General features: G+C 37.6%; 1 protein-coding gene across 4 annotated transcripts in view; it reads left to right on the top strand.

Annotated features, from left to right (window-relative positions):
* Positions 1-21,920, top strand: part of KDM5D (lysine demethylase 5D) — a 53,347-nt gene that overhangs the window by 17,060 nt on the left and 14,367 nt on the right. For all 4 annotated transcript variants that reach the window (XM_030926295.1, XM_030926296.1, XM_030926297.1 and 1 more), the window contains exons 9-13: positions 2,027-2,185; positions 2,605-2,724; positions 2,838-2,996; positions 19,528-19,709; positions 19,805-19,967. In XM_030926295.1, coding sequence (XP_030782155.1) covers positions 2,027-2,185; positions 2,605-2,724; positions 2,838-2,996; positions 19,528-19,709; positions 19,805-19,967 — 783 coding nt within the window. The remainder of the gene's footprint in view (positions 1-2,026; positions 2,186-2,604; positions 2,725-2,837; positions 2,997-19,527; positions 19,710-19,804; positions 19,968-21,920) is intronic.

The raw sequence follows: 21,920 nt of genomic DNA, 5'->3' as shown, positions 1-21,920 counted from the left end.
TTTGTTTGCTTTTCCTTTATGTAAATGCTGGTTTCAGAAATTTTGTTCTCAGACTTCTGTTTGGAGCTGCAAATTCTTATGTTTCTTAGTCTTTTCCACCTAATGCTTGGGAGATCATATTTACCACCCCTGTCCTGTTCCTTCTTGTCTCACTAGTTTTCATTTTATGGACACAAGGTAGACCTATCATCAAGATTGAAGTCTGGGAGTCATTGATCACTACTTTCTTATCCTTACAGCTAGTTGTTCACTTAGTTCTATTGCTTTTGTTTTTATTTTGGTATATCACGCATACACAAAAATATCTGGATTAGTTTTACTTGTTTGTGTACTTTTAATTAATCCCCCCTTTTATATTGACTTCTTCATTCAGTGGTTCAAAAAATCGTTTATGTGGTTCTATTAATACTCTTCTGTTCTATTAAGTGTAATTTTGTTAGGCATAGCTTTTTTTTCCATCTGTTTTACCATTCAACTTTTAGTAGTTACCAATTTTTGGCTATTTCAAATAATTCTATGAATATTAAAGTATATGTTTCTAGGTAGCGTATGACATTTCTGTTAACTAGATATACAGGATTGAATTGCTGTGATTGAGACTGTGTATTTTCAGCATCGGATTATTGTCAGACTATTTTTAAAAATAGTTGACTAGTTTATCAGCTAGTATTGGATACCAGTTCTGGTTACATGTCCTCACTGACACTTAGAATTGACAGTTTTGTTTTCATTTCAGCCATTCTGGAAGATGTATAGTATTTCATTGTAATTTTTATTTGCATTTCCTTGGTTTACAATTTTTTATATTGAGCATCTTTCATAAGTTTCAAAGTTTTTTATTTTATGAAATCTTTTCCTGATAATTCTGTTGAATTTTCCTCCTTTTTTTTTCCTTTTATTTTTTGAGACGAAGTCTCACCATCACCCAGGCTGAAGTGCACTGGCATGCTCAGCTCACTGCAATCTCCGCCTCCAGGTTCAAGCAATTCTCCTGCCTCAGCCTCCCAAGTAACTGGGACTATAGGTGCACACTGGCACACACTGCTAATTTTTTTTTTTTTATTTTAGTAGAGATGAGGTTTGACCTTGTTGCCCAGGGTGGTCGTGAACTCCTGAGCTCAGGCAATCCTCCTGCCTTGGCCTCCCAAAGTACTGGGATTACAAACCAGAGCCACCCCACCTGGCCTCTTATATTTATAAGTATTCTGATTTGTAATATGCATGTTTGTAGATGCATGCATATATATGTGTATATATGCATGTATATATACACATATATAATTTGTGTGTGTATGTTTATGTGTGTGTATGTATTTAAAAATATATACTTTCACACAGTTTCTTCTGCTCTTGAGTTATCTTTATTTTCTCTTTATTGATCAGTTTACTTCTAGATTCTTGTAGAAAAGCCCATCCTACTTGTTGAAGGTAATTTTTTCAAAATATGACTGTATCCTGCTAAAAACTTTATCACTGCATTTTCTTTTTGAACTGGTCATTATTACTAGATTTTTTTTCAATTGTATCTAAGAATCAAGTTATTTAGACTTTGCTTCATGTTTCTCTTCTGTGACATGCTACGTGAAAGACTATTTAATTCATCACCTAATCTAAGATACTGTTTAGAATGAAAGTAGACATCTCCCAAACTTTTCACAAGAGGAACAAGTGTAACTGGACACTCGGTCAGTTGGCCTTTTTATGTTCCACTTGCCCTCTGTGCCAGTTAAATTTTTAACTGTATGTAATTCTCTGAATAATCAATGCTGCTTTATACCTTTATGATTTTTGATTATGCCATTGAACCTCTATAAAAAGTCTACTTTGCACCCATGGTTTTCTTTGTTAACTTACTGTATTACACTATAATTGTTTCTTGTCATAGTTTGCACTAGGTAGTAAACTCAAAAATACAACATTGTATAGTTACTGACTAATGATAGGTGTTCATCAATGGTCTGGAAACCTGGGATAAGGTATCATGGAACAAGCAACTAATTTTTTTACTTTGCTATTTTTTTTGTAGATTGACTCGTATATTTGCCAGATATGCTCCCGTGGGGATGAAGATGATAAGCTGCTTTTCTGTGATGGCTGTGATGACAATTACCACATCTTCTGCTTGTTGCCACCCCTTCCTGAAATCCCCAGAGGCATCTGGAGGTGCCCAAAATGTATCTTGGCGGTAAGATCTGTCTGTCACAGATGCTTTATTTTTGGTTCTTGGTGATTTTCTGTAATCTAACCTTCTGGATTTTAGGGAGGTAGTTTCTGCCCTTTTAGAAGTTAATACTTTTGTTAGGTTTTGATTAAGCTATCAGTGAGCTACTATGCAAGAATGATTGGACACACTAACTGTAGAATAATAGAGACTTGAGTGAACCAGAGACAAGGGGACATAATCCAAATGGCATGAAATATATTAGGAAAGATTAGGAAATAATGTTTAATACCTACTGATGAAACAAACCTATCTGGAAACAGGAAAATGAAGAATTATCACGCGAGATACTGAATATAACATGAAAAATTTATCTGTTTTTAGCTTTCCTGTTTTTTTGGATCTTCATTCCCTTTGACTTGCTGAAATGTATTTTATTTCAGGAGTGTAAACAGCCTCCTGAAGCTTTTGGATTTGAACAGGCTACCCAGGAGTACACTTTGCAGAGTTTTGGTGAAATGGCTGATTCCTTCAAGTCCGACTATTTCAACATGCCTGTACATGTATGTGATCTGAGGGCTAGACTGTAGTGATTCTCTTGTGGTGGTCTTAGTTCTCTGGCTCTTGGAGACATGGGTCCAACATATAGGGGGCTATGATACACTTGTTTTCACAGATGGTGCCTACAGAACTTGTAGAGAAGGAATTCTGGAGGCTGGTGAGCAGCATTGATGAAGATGTGACAGTTGAATATGGAGCTGATATTCATTCCAAAGAATTTGGCAGTGGCTTTCCTGTCAGCAATAGCAAACGAAATTTATCTCCTGAGGAGAAGGTAATACTATTGGTAGTTCATGTTAACATTAACTAGGGAAATACATTTTGGCATGTAAAATTACTTTCAGAGGTTCTCCCACACAGTGTTGTCTTCACATATTTGGGATAATGATGAGGTTTGATGATACTGAATGATCTGTCAGTGAACCAGAATATGGACAGTCATCATTTTTTTTTTCCTTAAAACGCTGATGGGGATAAATAAAAGGAACAGTGGAAATCTTGATACTATCAATGAAGAGCTATAGTGTTCCTTTGCCTTTCCTTAAGTCTAAATATTGGAAGCTTACCACCTTTATACGAAAAACAAACACTATGACCAGCTTATTTTGAAATATTTGGAAGGGCAGAAAGAGGTGCCTTTGTTAAGTGTATCAGTTTGTGTTCATGTCGAACACATGGAGCAATGCAGAAACCACTGATTTCATTCTTTATTACACGGTAGTTTCTTGTATTAATCAAAGAAACCCATATAGCCATCCTAAATTCTGGCTCATCACATTTGCATTTCTCCCATAGTGGAGACCAAAACAAAATAATGCCTGAAGTAACGTAATTTGGGGAGATGTAACCATCTAAAAGCTAAAATATAACCATACTTATGCATTATTTGAACATTTGAGAAATTAATCCTATTATAACTTGCTGTTTTACCATGTTGGCCAGAAGCAAAAGAATTAGTATTTGGCATTGTATATAGATTAGTCTAACAACAAGGTTCATCTAGACAGAAAAAAAAAGTGGTTTGAGGGTAAACTTAGCTAATAACTGTGACTAACATTTTTAGGAAGCCTTACTTTGATTTTTATGTATGTATACTGTATTTATGGAGATGTCTGTATCCATATAACTGCTCTTACATAGTCGGTCGTATGCTGTATAACAGTTTCAGTTTAAAAAAGGAGCAATACTGTACTTTCACTATATCTTTTCTATGTTTAAAGGCATAGATACTTAAACCATTGTGTTACGTGGCCTACAATATTCAGTACAATAATGTTGCACTAATTTGTAACCTAGGAGCAATAGTTATATACCATATAGCATAGGTATGTAGTGGATTGTTTCTTCCTGGTTTGTGTGGGTATACTCTATGATGTTCACATAAGGACAAAATTGCCTAAGGACATATTTTTCAGAATATGTTCTTTTGTTAAGAGATGTGTAGCTGAGCATGATAGTACTTAAAAGTCTTTGTTACAGATACTTTGTTTATAGTTCTTAAAATAGAGGTAAGTTAAAATTACTGAGGATTGAAACTATAAATCAATTAATTAGAAAGGAATCACCTATAGCATCCATTGTTGACATTGGTCTTTTTCTAATTCTCTTTTTGAAACAACCCAAAAAAACCGGTATTTTGAAGCCACAGACAAGTCCTATTGTCAGTATAAAGCATGGTATTGAGTAATATCCATGAACTAACTTGAACAGAAGAACTGAAGTTTTGTGATATAATATCTCTCTACAGGCTTTTCCGCTAGTCATACCTCCTTCTTTCTCTCCACTAACACCCAAATGTTCCACTGTCATGGGTTTGTCATAATAAAAAAAAAGAGTGTAGTGTTTGATTACATATATATTTTTACAAAGGGTATTAATTTTCAAGCTTTAATGTTGTGTGCGCTCTGATTTTTTTCTGTCAGTATTGTGTTATGAAAATTCATGTATGTTGTTGCTCATAGCTTTAAATTACCTGTTTTTTCACTATTATGTAACATTGCATGCTAGGATTGCATCTCATTTATCTTTCTTTCTGTTGGATTGCTTCTGGTGTTTAGCTATTACTAATAGTGTATGAGCATTATTTTACAGGTAGTCTGAAGCAACAATTTCTAGGTTTTATGTTTAGAAGTGGAATTGAAAGATACTCTGAATTGTTTTACAAAAGGATTCTGACAGGTTACACTGAAACTAATGAGGGAACTAGTCATCCATATATATAGCAAAGCACTTCATACTGTTACCTAATTTTATGGATATGATATGTTTTCACGTAGCATTACTTTATATACCTTGGTCTCTCTATCCTGCCCATTGGTCTCATTCCTGCTAGTTTCCTTTGGCTCCTAGATTTAGTTTATCTTTCTGTATATATAGACTTTAAATGTTTAACTTGTAAATAATGCACAATTTTTTTAATCCAGTGAGTATTTTTTAATTTTCATTTATTATAACTGATGATTGCATCCATTTTTTTGCTATCTTGTTTTGAACTTAGTTTCTGCTGCCTTTTCTGTTTTCCTTTTTTTTTTTTGCCTCTTATTCCATTTTAGCCACTTCTAAGTTTAGCAACTTTTATATGCTAGTTTTTTTTTTTTTTTTTTTTTTTTTTTTTTTTTTTTTTTTTTTTTTTGAGACGGAGTCTTGCTCTGTCGCCCAGGCTGGAGTGCAGTGGCGCGATCTCGGCTCACTGCAAGCTCCGCCTCCGGGTTTACGCCATTCTCCTGCCTCAGCCTCCCAAGTAGCTGGGACTACAGGCGCCCGCCATCTCGCCCGGCTAGTTTTTTTGTATTTTTTTTTTTTTAGTAGAGACGGGGTTTCACCGTGTAGACCAGGATGGTCTCGATCTCCTGACCTCGTGATCCACCCGTCTCGGCCTCCCAAAGTGCTGGGATTACAGGCTTGAGCCACCGCGCCCGGCCTATATGCTAGTTTTAATATTTTGTTTTAAAGATAAGCTAACATTTACTTTTGTTTACTTCTCTCAAGTAATATTAGAGTATATAACTGTTACTTTTCTGTTCAGTTCTCTTGTGACCCATGAAATTTTTGTGCATGTTTTTAAAGATTTTTCATCAACAAAATGGATATTATTTTTGTTTTCATACTGACTACAGATTTATCCACACTTCATTTTTTCTTTTGATTGTTTGCCATTCTTGCAACCATTTTTCTTTGTTTCTGAAGTAAATTTTTTAGAAATTTCTTAAATAGGCCGGGCGCAGTGGCTCATGCCTGTAATCTCAGCACTTTAGGAAGTCAAGACAGGTGGCTCATGAGGTCAGGAGATTGAGCCCATCCTGGCTAACACGGTGAAACCCCGTCTCTATTAAAAATACACAAAATTAGCCGGGCATCGTGGCGGGCGCCTGTAGTCCCAGCTACTCGGGAGGCTGAGGTGGAAGAATGGCATGAACCTGGGAAGCGGAGCTTACGGTGAGCTGACATCGCACCGCTGCATTCCAGCCTGGGTGACACAGGGAGTCTCTGCCAAGAAAAAAAAAAAAAAATTTTTTTTAAACAGAGGCATTTGTAAATTTTTCTTTGACTTGTTAAATACGTGTTTTACCTTTATTCTTATGAAGGTATTTCTCTGTATATATACAAATGTGGTTTGAGAATTGCTTTTCTCAGTACGTTAAAAATCTGTTTTGGCTTTTCAGAAGTTAATTCTGAATCTTACATTAGTTTGTAGTAGTGTATTCTGTTTTTTTCTTTTTGACTGCTATAATATCTCTTCGTTTTAGTGTATTGCAGATTTTCTTGATGTATGAAATGTGACCTTTTTACTTAATATTTCTGGGAATACATAAGAATTCTCAAACTTGAGAATTCAGCTTTTACCAGTTCCGAAAAATTCTTGTTCATCAAATTTTACAGTCTATAATTTGTTTATCCTGTTAACTAGAACCTTATTAGTCTCTTCTATATGTTCTCTTCTATATTAGTCTCTTCTATATATTCTTTTGCTGCTATTGTTTTTTAAGTAATTTACTTAAAACAACTTAAAAATGCACCAGTTTTTAAAATACCTAATCTATTAAACCACTTAGTTTATAATTTTTAATGTTACATTTTTATCTTTAGAATTTCTGATTATTTTTCAGACTTTCCTAGTTAATGTTGAAAACCTTTTTCTTCACATTTCTTTTATCCTCTTATTAAATTAAACTGATTTTACCTTCAATACCTCGTTATTATAGCATATTCTGAGAACTAATTACAGCTTGTTTTCTCAGCAAATTTTTACTCATTTTACAACTTCCTTCCATATTTTATGGCTTTGATTTAATTAGTGTTTGTGTTGTTGTTTTTGTTTTTTGATGAGCTTGTGTTTCTTTGAACCATATATATGGGAATTTTTTCATAAACCTAGATTTTAATGTCAAGCTAAAGAATAGACTGTTTCTGTTAAATGTCAAGGATTCTCCCAAGACTATATAAAAAATTTTTAGCTTTGCATTTTCAAGTGAAAATGAATACTTGTGTTTTCAAGTAAATGAAATACTTGTGTTTTCTTGTGTGGATGGCTGACAGGTAAGAACTCTTAGGAGTATCTTTCCTTTTCTTCTTGTGGGAGCAGTACCAAGATAGGGAAAGTATTTAATACCTATTTCTTCAGGATGTTTTCCACCTCCTTCAGTTTTACAGCTCAACGGATAATAGAACTGTTTTATGTTAAAGACCCTAATATGACCTTCTTTGGAAGCTCCAAATTTTGTCTTTTATGGTTGACCCAGATGTCATCAGTTTCAGAACTGTTATTTGTACGTGTTATTTCTTAGTTTTATCCTCTGAGGATTTTCCTTATTTTCTAAGCAGCTGAACCAAAACATTTAAAAAATAGGTTTTCTTATCTAGCATGTTGAGGTACTTTGTGATTCCTCAACATCTAACCACAATGTAGTTGAAAAGTGAAGTTGTATGTATTAAACTTGTAATTCAGAAGTTTTTGAAACTGTATTGTTTTATAATACTGCAGATAAGTATAATTTTCTTAGCTTATATATTTAGCTTTTTTTTGGATTTTTTTCAAATATATTTCTGGGTCATGTTAATTATTTCAAATAATAAACATATTGAACTTACGATACTTTTATTAAGAGAAATATAATCTGGCCTTTTATTTGACTAGAAATTCTCCTATTATTCTGTAGTTTATTTACGTTTTAATTATACTTTTAACTTCTGGGTACATGTGCAGAACGTGCAGGTTTGTTACATAGGTATACACATGCCATGGTGGTTTCCTACACCCGTAAATCCATGATCTACCTACCTTAAGTATTTTCCCTGTTGCTGTCCTTCCCCTAGCCCCCCAGCTCTGACAGGCCTGAGTGTGTGATGTTCCCTGCCCTGTGTCCATGTGTTCTCATTGTTTAACTCCCACTTAGGAGTGAGAACATGTGGTGTTTGGCCTTCTGTTCTTGTGTTAGTTTGCAGAGAATGCTGTTCCCGGCTTCATCCATGTCCCTGCAGAGGTCATGGACTCATCCTTTTTTATGACTGCATAGTATTCCATGGTGTGTATGTGCCACATTTTTTTAATCCAGTCTATCATTGATGGGCATTTGGATTCATTCCAAGTCTTTGCTATAGTGAATAGTGCTGCATTAAACATGCGTTTGCATGTGTCTTTATAGTAGGATGATTTATAATCCTCTGGGTGTATACCCAGTAATGGGATTGCTCGATTAAATGGTATTTCTAGTTCTAGATCCTTGAGGAATCGTCATACTGTCTTCCACAATAGTTGAACTAATTTATACGCTCACCAACAGTGTAAAAGTGATCTGGCTTCTCCACATCCTGTCCTGCATCTGTTGTTTTTGATTGTAATGATTGCCATTCTAACTGGCATGAGATAGTATCTCATAATGGTTTTGATTTGCATTTCTCTAATGACCAGTGATGATGACTTTCTAAAAATATATTTGTTGGCTGCATAAATGTCTTCTTTTGAGAAGTGTCTGTTCATAACTTTTGGTCACTTTTTGGTGGGGTTTTGTCTTATAAATTTGTTTAAGTTCTTTGTAGATTCTGTATATTAGCCCTTAGTCACATGGACAGATTGCAAACATTTTCTCCCATTCTGTAGGTTGCCTTTTCACTCTGCTGTGCAGAGTGCACAGCAGTGCACTGTGCAGAAGCTCTTTAGTTTAATTAGATCCTATTTATCAATTTTGGCTTTTGTTGCCATTGCTTTGGTGTTTTAGTCCTGAAGTCTTTGTCCTTGCCTGTCTCCTGAATGGTATCGTCTAGGTTTTCTTCTAGGGTTTTTATAGTTTTAGGTCTCATGTTTAAGTCTTTAATCCATCTTGAGTTAATTTTTGTATAAGGTGTAAGGAAGGGATTCAGTTTTAGCTTTCTGCGTATGGCTAACCAGTTTTCCCAGCACCGTTTATTAAATAGGGACTCCTTTCCCCATTGCTTGTTTGTGTCAGGTGTATTAAAGATCAGATGGTTGTAGATGGGTGGTGTTATTTCTGAGGCCTCTGTTCAGTTGGTCTGTATATCTGTTTTGGTAACAGTACCATGCTGTTTATCTTACTGTAGCCTGGTTGTATAGTTTAAAGTCAGGTAGCGTGATGCCTCAAACTTCATTCCTTTTGCTTAGTATTGTCTCTGCTACACGGGCTCTTTTTTGGTTCTCTATGAAACTGAAAGTAGTTTTTTCCAGTTTTGTGAAGAAAGTCAGTAGTAGCTTGATGGGTATAGCATTGAATCTGTAAGTTACTTTGGGTGGTATGGCCATTTTCATGATATTGTTTCTTCCTGTTCATCAGCATGGAATATTTTTCCATTTGTTTGTGTCCTCTGATTTCCTTGAGCAGTGGCTTGTAGTCCTCCTTGAGTAGGTCCTTCACATCCCTTATAAGTTGAAATCCTAGGTATTTTATTCTCTTTGTAGCAATTGTGAATGGGAGTTCACTCATGATTTGGCTCTCTGTTTGTCTGTTATTGGTGTATAGGGATGCTTGTGATTTTTTTTACATTGATTTTGTATGCTGATAAAGTTGCTTATCAGCTTAAGGAAATTTTGGGCTGAGACGATGGGGTTTTCTAAATCTACAAGCATGGCATCTGCAAACACAGACAATTTGACTTCCTGTTTTCCTAATTGAATACCCTTTATTTCTTTCTCTTACCTGACTCCCCTGGCCAGACCTTTCAATACTATGTTGAATAAGAGTGGTGAGAGAGGGCATCCTTGTCTTGTGCTGGTTTTCAAAGGGAATGCTGCCAGTTTTTGCCCATTCAGTATGACATTGACTGTGGGTTTGTTATATTAGCTGTTATTATTTTGAGATACGTTCCATCACTACCTGGTTAATTGAGGGTTTTAGCATGAAGGGGTGTTGACTTTTGTTGAAGGCCTTTTCTGAATTTATTGAGATAATCTTGTGGTTTTTGTCATTAGTTCTGCTTCTGTGATGGATTGTGTTTATTGGTTTGGTTATGTTGAACCAGCTGTGTATCCCAGGGATGAAACTGACTTGACCATGGTAGATAAGCTTTTAAGTTCAGGGGTACAAGTGTAGTTTTATTACACAGGTAAACTTGTGTCATGGGGATTTGTTGTATAGATTATTTTAGTACTCAGGTATTAAGCCTAGAACCCATTAGTTATTTTTCTTGATCCTGTCCCTCTCCCCACCTCCCAACCTCCAAAAATCCCAGTGTCTGTTGTTCCCCTCTATGTCTACGTATTCTCTCATCATTTAGTGCCTACTTGTAAGAGAGAACATACAGAGGGGGCGGAGCAAGATGGCTGAATAGGAACAGCTCCAGTCTCCAACTCCCAGCGCGAGCGACACAGAAGATCGGTGATTTCTGCATTTTCAACTGAGGTACTGGGGTCATCTCACTAGGGAGTGCTGGACAATCGGTGCTGGTCAGCTGCTGCAGCCTGACCAGCGAGAGCTGAAGCAGGGCGAGGCATCGCCTCACCTGGGAAGCGTAAGGGGGAAGGGAATCCCTTTTCCTAGCCAAGGGAACTGAGACACACAACACCTGGAAAATCGGGTGACTCCCACCCCAATATTGCGATTTAAGCAAACGGGCACACCAGGAGAATATATCCGACACCTGGCCGGGAGGGTCCCATGCCCACGGAGCCTCCCTCATTGCTAACACAGCAGTCTGCGATCTAACCGCAAGGCAGCAGCAAGGCTGGGGGGGGGTGCCCGCCATTGCTGAGGCTTAAGTAGGTAAACAAAGCCTCTGGGAAGCTCGAACTGGGTGCAGCTCACAGCAGCTCAAGGAAACCAGCCTGTTTCTGTAGACTCCACCTCTGGGGACAGGGCGCAGCTAAAAAAAAAAAAAAAAAAAAAAAAAAACAACAAAAAGGCAGCAGAACCTCTGCAGACGCAAACGACTCTGTCTGACAGCTTTGAAGAGATCAGTGGATCTCCCAACATGGAGGTTGAGATCTGAGAAGGGACAGACTGCCTGCTCAAGTGGGTCCCTGACGCCTGAGTAGCCTAACTGGGAGACATCCCCCACTAGGGGCAGTCTGACACCCCACACCTCACAGGGTGGAGTACACCCCTGAGAGGAAGCTTCCAAATTAAGAATCAGACAGGTACACTCGCTGTTCAGCAATATTCTATCTTCTGCAATCTCTGCTGCTGATACCCAGGCAAACAGGGTCGGGAGTGGACCTCAAGCAATCTCTAACAGACCTACAGCTGAGGGTCCTGACTGTTAGAAGGAAAACTATCAAACAGGAAGGACACCTATACCAAAACCCCATCAGTACGTTGCCATCTTCAAAGACCAGAGACAGATAAAACCACAAAGATGGGGAAGAAGCAGGGCAGAAAAGCTGGAAATTCAAAACATAAGAGCGCATCTCCCCCTGCAAAGGAGCGCAGCCCATCGCCAGCAACGGATCAAAGCTGGTCAGAGAATGACTTTGACGAGATGAGAGAAGAAGTCTTCAGTCCATCAAACTTCTCAGAGCTAAAGGAGGAATTACGTACCCAGCGCAAAGAAACTAAAAATCTTGAAAAAAGAGTGGAAGAATTGACAGCTAGAATAATTAATGCAGAGAAGGTCATAAACGAAATGACAGAGATGAAAACCATGACATGAGAAATACGTGACAAATGCACAAGCTTCAGTAACTGACTCGATCAACTGGAAGAAAGAGTATCAGCGATTGAGGATCAAATGAATGAAATGAAGCGAGAAGAGAAACCAAAAGAAAAAAGAAGAAAAAGAAATGAACAAAGCCTGCAAGAAGTATGGGATTATGTAAAAAGACCAAATCTACGTCTGATTGGGGTGCCTGAAAGTGAGGGGGAAAATGGAACCAAGTTGGAAAACACTCTTCAGGATATCATCCAGGAGAACTTCCCCAACCTAGTAGGGCAGGCCAACATTCAGATTCAGGAAATACAGAGAACGCCACAAAGATACTCCTCCAGAAGAGCAACTCCAAGACACATAATTGCCAGATTCACCAAAGTTGAAATGAAGGAAAAAATCTTAAGGGCAGCCAGAGAGAAAGGTCGGGTACCCACAAAGGGAAGCCCATCAGACTAACAGCAGATCTCTCAGCAGAAACTCTACAAGCCAGAAGAGAGTGGGGGCCAATATTCAACGTTCTTAAAGAAAAGAATTTTAAACCCAGAATTTCATATCCAGCCAAACTAAGTTTCATAAGTGAAGGAGAAATAAAATCCTTTACAGATAAGCAAATCCTTAGAAATTTTGTCACCACCAGGCCTGCCTTACAAGAGACCCTGAAGGAAGCCCTAAACATGGAAAGGAACAACCGGTACCAGCCATTGCAAAAACATGCCAAAATGTAAAGACCATCGAGGCTAGGAAGAAACTGCATCAACTAACGAGCAAAATAACCAGTTAATATCATAATGGCAGGATCAAGTTCACACATAACAATATTAACCTTAAATATTAATGGACTAAATGCTCCAATTAAAAGACACAGACTGGCAAACTGGATAAAGAGTCAAGACCCATCAGTCTGCTGTATTCAGGAGACCCATCTCATGCAGAGACATACATAGGCTCAAAATGAAGGGATGGAGGAAGATCTACCAAGCAAATGGAGAACAAAAAAAAGCAGGGGTTGCAATCCTAGTCTCTGTTAAAACAGACTTTAAAGCATCAAAGATCAAAAGAGACAAGGCCATTACATAATGGTAAAGGGATCAATTCAACAGGAAGAGCTAACTCTCCTAAATATATATGCACCCAATACAGGAGCACCCAGATTCATAAAGCAAGTCCTTAGAGACTTACAAAGAGACTTAGACTCCCATACAATAATAATGGGAGACTTCAACACTCCACTGTCAACATTAGACAGATCAACGAGACAGAAAGTTAACAAGGATATCCAGGAATTGAACTCAATTCTGCACTAAGCGGACCTAATAGACATCTATAGAACTCTCCACCCCAAATCAACAGAATATACATTCTTCTCAGCACTATATCGCACTTATTCCAAAATTGACCACATAATTGGAAGTAAAGCACTCCTCAGCAAATGTAAAAGAACAGAAATTATAACAAACTGTCTCTCAGACCACAGTGCAATCAAACTAGAACTCAGGACTAAGAAACTCAATCAAAATCGCTCAACTACATGGAAACTGAACAGCCTGCTCCTGAATGAATACTGGGTACATAACGAAATGAAGGCAGAAATAAAGACGTTCTTTGAAACCAATGAGAACAAAGATACAACATACCAGAATCTCTGGGACACATTTAAAGCAGTGTGGAGAGGGAAATTTATAGCACTAAATGCCCACAAGAGAAAGCAGGAAAGATCTAAAATTGACACTCTAACATCACAATTAAAAGAACTAGAGAGGCAAGAGCAAACACATTCAAAAACTAGCAGAAGGCAAGAAATAACTAAGATGAGAGCAGAACTGAAGGAGATAGAGACACAAAAAACCCTTCAAAAAATCAATGAATCCAGGAATTGGTTTTTTGAAAAGATCAACAAAATTGACAGACCGCTAGCAAGACTAGTAAAGAAGAAAAGAGAGAGGAATCAAATAGATGCAATAAAAAATGGTAAAGGGGATATCACCACTGACCCCACAGAAATACAAACTACCATCAGAGAATACTATAAACACCTCTACGCAAATCAACTAGAAAATCTAGAAGAAATGGATAATATCCTGGACACTTACACTCTCCCAAGCCTAAACCAGGAAGAAGTTGAATCCCTGAATAGACCAATAGCAGGCTCTGAAATTGAGGCAATAATTAATAGCCTACCCACCAAAAAAAGTCCAGGACCAGATGAATTCACAGCTGAATTCTAACAGAAGTACAAGGAGGAGCTGGTACCATTCCTTCTGCAACTATTCCAATCAATAGAAAAAGAGGGAATCCTCCCTAACTCATTTTATGAGGCCAACGTCATCCTGATACCAAAGCCTGGCAGAGACACAACAAGAAAAGAGAATTTTAGACCGATATCCCTGATGAACATTGATGCAAATATCCTCAATAAATTACTGGCAAACCGCCTTCAGCAGCACATCAAAAAGCTTGTCCACCGTGATCAAGTGGGCTTCATCCCTGGGATGCAAGGCTGGTTCAACATTCACAAATCAATAAACGTCATCCAGCATATAAACAGAACCAAAGACAAGAACCACATGATTATCTCAATAGATGCAGAAAAGGCTTTTGACAAAATTCAACAGCCGTTCATGCTAAAAACGCTCAAGAAATTCGGTATTGATGGAACGTACCTCAAAATAATAAGAGCTATTTATGACAAACCAACAGCTAATATCATACTGAATGGGCAAAAACTGGAAACATTCCCTTTGAAAACTGGCACAAGACAGGGATGCCCTCTCTCACCACTCCTATTCAACATAGTGTTGGAAGTTCTGGCTAGGGCAATCAGGCAAGAGGAAGAAATCAAGGGTATTCAGTTAGGAAAAGAAGTCAAATTGTCCCTGTTTGCAGATGACATGGTTGTATATTTAGAAAACCCCATTGTCTCAGCCCAAAATCTCCTTAAGCTGATAAGCAACTTCAGCAAAGTCTCAGGATACAAAATTAATGTGCAAAAATCACAAGCATTCTTATACACCAGTAACAGACAAGCAGAGAGCCAAATCATGAATGAACTTCCATTCACAATTGCTTCAAAGAGAATCAAATACCTGGGAATCCAACTTAAAAGGGATGTAAAGGATCTCTTCAAGGAGAACTACAAACCACTGCTCAGTGAAATCAAAGAGGACACAAACAAATGGAAGAACATACCATGCTCATGGATAGGAAGAATCAATATCATGAAAATGTCCATACTGCCCAAGGTTATTTATAGATTCAATGCCATCCCCATCAAGCTACCAATGAGTTTCTTCACAGAATTGGAGAAAACTGCTTTAAAGTTCATATGGAACCAAAAAAGAGCCCGCATTGCCAAGACAATCCTAAGTCAAAAGGACAAAGCTGGAGGCGTCATGCTACCTTTCTTCGAACTATACTACAAGGCTACAGCAACCAAAACAGCATGGTACTGGTACCAAAACAGAGATATAGACCAATGGAACAGAACAGAGTCCTCAGAAATAATACCACACATCTACAGCCATCTGATCTTTTGCAAACCTGAGAGAAACAAGAAATGGGGAAAGGATTCCCTATTTAATAAATGGTACTGGGAAAATTGGCTAGCCATAAGTAGAAAGCTGAAACTGGATCCTTTCCTTACTCCTTATACGAAGATTAATTCAAGGTGGATTAGAGACGTAAATGTTAGACCTAATACCATAAAAACCCTCCAAGAAAATCTAGGTAGTACCATTCAGGACATAGGCATGGGCAAGGACTTCATGTCTAAAACACCAAAAGCAACAGCAGCAAAAGCCAGAATCGACAAATGGGATCTAATTAAACTAAGGAGCTTCTTCACAGCAAAAGAAACTACCACTAGAGTGAACAGGCAACCTACAGAATGGGAGAAAATTTTTGGAATCTACTCATCTGACCAAGGGCTAATATCCAGAATCTACAAAGAACTCAAACAAATATACAAGAAAAAAACAACCCCATCAAAAAGTGGGCAAAGGATATGAACAGACATTTCTCAAAAGAGGACATTCATACAGCCAACAGACACATGAAAAAATGCTCGTCATCACTCGTCATCAGAGAAATACAAATCAAAACCACAATGGGATACCATCTCACACCAGTTAGAATGGCAATCATCAAAAAATCAGGAAACAACAGGTGTTGGAGAGGATGTGGAGAAATAGGAACACTTTTACACTGTTGGTGGGATTGTAAACTAGTTCAACCATTATGGAAAACAGTATGGGGATTCCTCAGGGATCTAGAACTAGATGTACCGTATGACCTAGCCATCCCACTACTGGGTATATACCCAAAGGATTATAAATCATGCTGCTATAAAGACACATACACACGTATGTTTATTGCGACACTTTTCACAATAGCAAAGACTTGGAATCAACCCAAATGTCCATCTGTGACAGATTGGATTAAGAAAATGTGGCACATATACACATATACACCATGGAATACTATGCAGCCATAAAAAAGGATGAGTTTGCGTCCTTTGTGGGGACATGGATGCAGCTGGAAACCATCATTCTTAGCGAACTATCACAAGAAGAGAAAACCAAACACTGCGTGTTCTCACCATAGGTGGGAACTGAACAATGAGATCACTTGGACTCCGGAAGGGGAACATCACGCACTGGGGCCTATCATGGGGAGGGAGGAGGGAGGAGGGATTGCATTGGGGAGTTATACATGATATAAATGATGAATTGATGGATGCTGACGAGTTGATGCGTGCAGCACACCAACATGGCACAAGTATACATATGTAACAAACCTGCACGTTATGCACATGTACCCTAGAACTTAAAGTATAATAAAAAAAAAATTAAAAAGAACATACAGTATTTGGTTTTCTGTTCCTGTGTTAGCTTGCCAAGGATTATGGCCTCCAGCTCTGTCCATGTCTTAGCAAAGGACGTGATCTTTTTATATGCTTCTTGGCCACTTGTATATATTCTTAAGATAAGTGTCTGTTGATGTCCTTTCCCCATTTTTAATGGGGTGATTTTTTTGTTTGTTTGTTGATTGTATAAGTTTGCTATGGATTGTGAATAGGCTTTTATCAGATGTATAGCAAATATCTTCTTCATTCTGTAGGTTGTTTATTCTGTTGACAGTTTCTTTTGCTGTGGGAAGCTGTTTCACTTAATTAGTTCCCACTTACCTATTTTTGTTGCATTTGCTTTTGGGGGCTTAGCCAGAAGTTCTTTGTCAAGGACACTGTCGAGAAGACTGTTTCCCTAGGATTACTCTAGTTTGAAGTTTTACATTTAAATAAATCTTTGGTTCATTCTACATTAATTTCTTTTGAGACATGATTTCTCTGTCACACGAGCTGGTGTGCAGTACCACAGTCATAACTCACCTCACTGCAGCCTAGAACTTCTGGGCTTAAACAACCCTCACACTTAAGCCTTCCTAGTAGCTGGGAGCTGCCACAAAAAAAAAAAAAAAAAAATATATATATATATATATATATATATATATGAATAGAAATTTTTACAAAGTTATTATTTTTAAATTAATAGCAATTACACTTGGCTAATATTTTAAAATATTTTTTGTAGAGCCAAGAGTCTCACTATGTTGACCAGGCTGATCTCAAACTTCTGGGCTCTAGCTGTTCTCCTACCGTGGCCTCCCACAGTGTTGGGATTACAGGTGTAAGCCATCATACCTGGCCTTGAGTTAATTTTTGAACATGGTGAACTGCAGGTGTCCAGCTTCAGTCTTCAGCATATTGCTAGTCAGTTACTCCAGCACCATTTATTGAATAGGAAGCTATTTCCCATTGCTTATTTTTGTTGGCCTTGTCAAATAACAGATGGTAGTAGGTGTATGGCTTTATTTCTGAGTTTTCTATTCTGTTCCATTTGTCTTTTTGTTGGTCTTTGTTACAGTACCATGCTGTTTTAGTTACTGTCGCTTCAGATTGTAGTTCAAAATTTGGATAGTGTGATGTCTGTATCTTTGTCTTTTGGCTTAGGTTTGCTTTGGCTAGTTGGGGCTCTTTTATTAGTTCCAAATAAATTTTAGAATTTTTTTCAAGTTTTGTGAAGAATGATGTTGGTAGTTTGATAGAAATAGCATCGAATCTGTAAATTGCTTTGAGTGGTATCGCCATTTTAATGATACTGGTTCTTTCAATATATGGGTGTGGAATGGTTTTCTATTTATTTGTGTTATCTCTGATCTTTTTTAGCAGTGTTTTCTGGATTTCCTTGTAGAAATTTTTCACCTACTTGGTTAGCTGTATTTCAAGGTATTTCATTTTCTTTATCTTCTGCTCATTTTTAGGTTTTTTTTTGTTTGTTTGTTTGTTTGTTTGTTTTTTCTGTTGTATTTGTTCAGTTTCTTACTTTTTGGATATTGATCTTTTATCGGACCCATAGTTTGCAAATATATTCTTCCATTCTGTAGGTCGTTTCTTTATTCTGTTGATGTTTCCTCCATTGTGCAGAAGCTTTTTAGCTTAACGTAATACCATTTGTCTGTTTTTACTTTTATTGCTTATGCTTTTGAGGTCTTAATTCAGAAAATTCTTGCCAAGATTAATGTCATGGAGCTTTCCTCTTATGTCTTCTTTTAGTAGTTTCCTAATTTTGGATTTTACATTTAAGTTTTTACTTCCTTTGGGGGTTGATTTTTGTACATGGTGAAAGACGGGGGTAAAGTTTCATCCTTCTCTGCATGTGGATATCCAGGTTTTCCAACAATAGATGCTGAAGAGACTGTCCTTTCCTCTGCGTTCTTGGTGTCTTTGTGGAACTTCTTTCGACTAAAAACGCAGAGATTTATTTCTGGGCTTATTTTCCTTGTATCTGTGTGTTTTGTTTTTATTGGCAGTACTAAGCCCTTTTAGTTACCGTAGCTTTGTGATATAAAATTAATGTGAATACTCTCAGCTTTTTTGTTTATTGTTTTGTTTCACATATTGCTTTGGATATTTTGAGTCTTTGGGGTTCCATATCACTTGCTTTTTCTAAAATTTCTGTGAAGGATGCTGTTGTTGTTTTTTGACGGGGATTAAATTGAATTTCTAGATCAGTTTGGATATTATGGACATTTTGGCAATATTAATTCTTCTAGTCTGTGAGGACAAGGTATCTTAAAATTTATTTGTGTTTTCTTCGGTTTCCTTCATCATTATTTGTATAGTTTTCACTGTAGTGATTTTTTTACCTCCTCAAATTTATTGTTAGGAATTTTTTTTTCAGCTGTTACAAATGGAGCTTTTATTTTATTTTTCTTTCAGATAATTTTCTACCAATGTATAGAAACACAACTGATTTTTATATTGATTTTGTATCCTGCAAATTTACTGAATTTGTTAGTTCTAACAGCGTTTTCATTGAGGCCTTAGCATCCTCTTAAAAAAGAAGTGTTTTCTTTAAAACTTTCTTATAAATCTTCAAACAGGAATAACATAACTTTTTCTTTTCCAATTTGAATGCTTTTTAAATTTCTTTTCTTGCCTCATTGCTCTGGCTAGGACCTCTGGCACTTTGTTAGTTGACAGTGGCAAAACAGGGCATTATATCTGAATTTACAACATAGACCTCTTGAATGATCAGGCATACCAATAGGCAGCATGCTGTAAGATGCAGTTGTCTTCTTATGTATGTTTTGCTCAGTTTGCCTTTCCTCACCCTATCCTACTCCCTACTCACTCTGGCAAATCTCTGACCCAACAGGAATATGCGACCAGTGGTTGGAACCTGAATGTGATGCCGGTGCTAGATCAGTCTGTTCTCTGTCACATCAATGCAGACATCTCAGGCATGAAGGTGCCCTGGCTGTACGTGGGCATGGTTTTCTCAGCATTTTGTTGGCATATTGAGGATCACTGGAGTTACTCTATTAACTATCTGCACTGGTGAGCATAACCCCAAAGACTGGGTTGGATATCAAGACTGCCTTCATATGCAAGGATGTGTATAGACTTGATGTGTTTTCTCTCTGTCTGAGCAGGGGTGAACCGAAGACCTGGTATGGTGTACCCTCCCTGGCAGCAGAGCATTTGGAAGAGGTGATGAAGAGGCTGACACCTGAGCTGTTTGATAGCCAGCCTGACCTCCTACACCAGCTTGTCACTCTCATGAATCCCAACACTTTGATGTCCCATGGTGTGCCAGTGAGTACTGAGGATCAAAAGAATTTTAATTTTCTTCACTGAAGTGAGAAGGGAATGAGAGAGAACTTAGTTCTGGAAGAAGTAAAACCATATCCATTTTGCTGTGGAGATTAGGCCTAGCATCACACCTCTTTGCCTTCCCTTGCTTACATCAAGTTGCAGATCGGTACCGTTAGCTGGGACACCTAAGAGAACAAGTAAAAGAGAGATTAGGTAATTACTTAACAGAATAGAAATTAAAACTTGCATCCTGGCCTTTTTATCTGCCTCCTAATCGAGGATTGGTATTCTCTTAATGTTTCTGAATATAATTCTTATTTTGCAAGACCCACGTAAGGATGAAGGACTGGTTTCAGAGTTTTGAGTGTTTCTAGGATTGAATTATATCAGCTCCTTTTGCTAAAAAATAAGCAGGCAATATGTACATGGTACACGGACTGGGTCACTATTTTGTAACATGCTGTGCCTTTTCTCCTTTGAAATTCTGTAAGCTTTGAGTTAACTCTTTATAAGCTTTTATAACTTTTTTGGCCATCTTCCTCAGTTTTCTCATCTGAACAAAATGCACTTTGTGTCTCCAGAAGCCCTCTTCCTTTCCTGACATTTTTTTTTTTTTTTTATCTTCAATTCTTTTTAATTTTTTTTCTAATTTTGGGTGATTTCTGAGACTGTTCTCAATAGAATAAGAAATAGACTTTACACTAATTTGCAACTTATTTATTTATTTATTTTTTTAATTATACTTTTAAGTTCTAGGGTACATGTGCATAACGTGCAGGTTTGTTACATATGTATACTTATGCCGTGTTGGTGTGCTGCACCCATCAACTCGTCAGCACCCATCAATTCATCATTTATATCTTGTATAACTCCCCAATGCAAGCTCTCCCTCCTCCCCCCTCCCCCCTCCCCCCTCCCCATGATAGGCCCCAGTGCGTGATGTTCCCCTTCCCGAGTCCAAGTGATCTCATTGTTCAGTTCCCACCTATGAGTGAGAACATGCGGTGTTTGGTTTTCTGTTCTTGTGATAGTTTGCTAAGAATGATGGTTTCCAGTTGCATCCATGTCCCTACAAAGGACGCAAACTCATCCTTTTTTATGGTTGCATAGTATTCCATGGTGTATATGTGCCACATTTTCTTAATCCAGTCTGTCACAGATGGACATTTGGGTTGATTACAAGTCTTTGCTATTGTGAATAGTGCCGCAATAAACATACGTGTACATGTGTCTTTGTAGTAGAATAATTTATAGTCCTTTGGGTATATACCCAGTAGTGGGATGGCTGGGTCATATGGTACATCTAGTTCTAGATCCTTGAGGAATTGCCATACTGTTTTCCATAATGGTTGAACTAGTTTACAATCCCACCAACAGTGTAAAAGTGTTCCTATTTCTCCACATCCTCTCCGACACCTGTTGTTTCCTGACTTCTTAATGATTGTCATTCTAACTGGTGTGAGATGGTATCTCATTGTGGTTTTGATTTGCATTTCTCTGATGGCGAGTGATGATGAGCATTTTTTCATGTGTCTGTTGGCTGTATGAATATCTTCTTTTGAGAAATGTCTGTTCATATCCTTTCCCCACTTTTTGATGGGGTTGTTTGTTTTTTTCTCGTATATTTGTTTGAGTTCTTTGTAGATTCTGGATATTAGCCCTTTGTCAGATGAGTAGGTTGCAAAAATTTTCTCCCATTCTGTAGGTTGCCTGTTCACTCTGATGGTAGTTTCTTTTGCTGTGCAAAAGCTCTTTAGTTTAATTAGATCCCATTTGTCAATTTTTGCTTTTGCTGCCGTTGCTTTTGGTGTTTTAGACATGAAGTCCTTGCCCATGCCTATGTCCTGAATGGTACTACCTAGATTTTCTTCTAGGGTTTTTATGGTATTAGGTCTAACATTTAAGTCTCTAATCCATCTTGAATTAATCTTCGTATAAGGGGTAAGGAAAGGA

This window comes from Rhinopithecus roxellana, chromosome 22 (genome assembly GCF_007565055.1).
Source record: "Rhinopithecus roxellana isolate Shanxi Qingling chromosome 22, ASM756505v1, whole genome shotgun sequence".
Taxonomy (NCBI): domain Eukaryota; kingdom Metazoa; phylum Chordata; class Mammalia; order Primates; family Cercopithecidae; genus Rhinopithecus; species Rhinopithecus roxellana.
The sequence above is the reverse complement of the archived record's forward strand: the minus strand, read 5'-3'. Positions and strand labels throughout refer to the sequence as shown.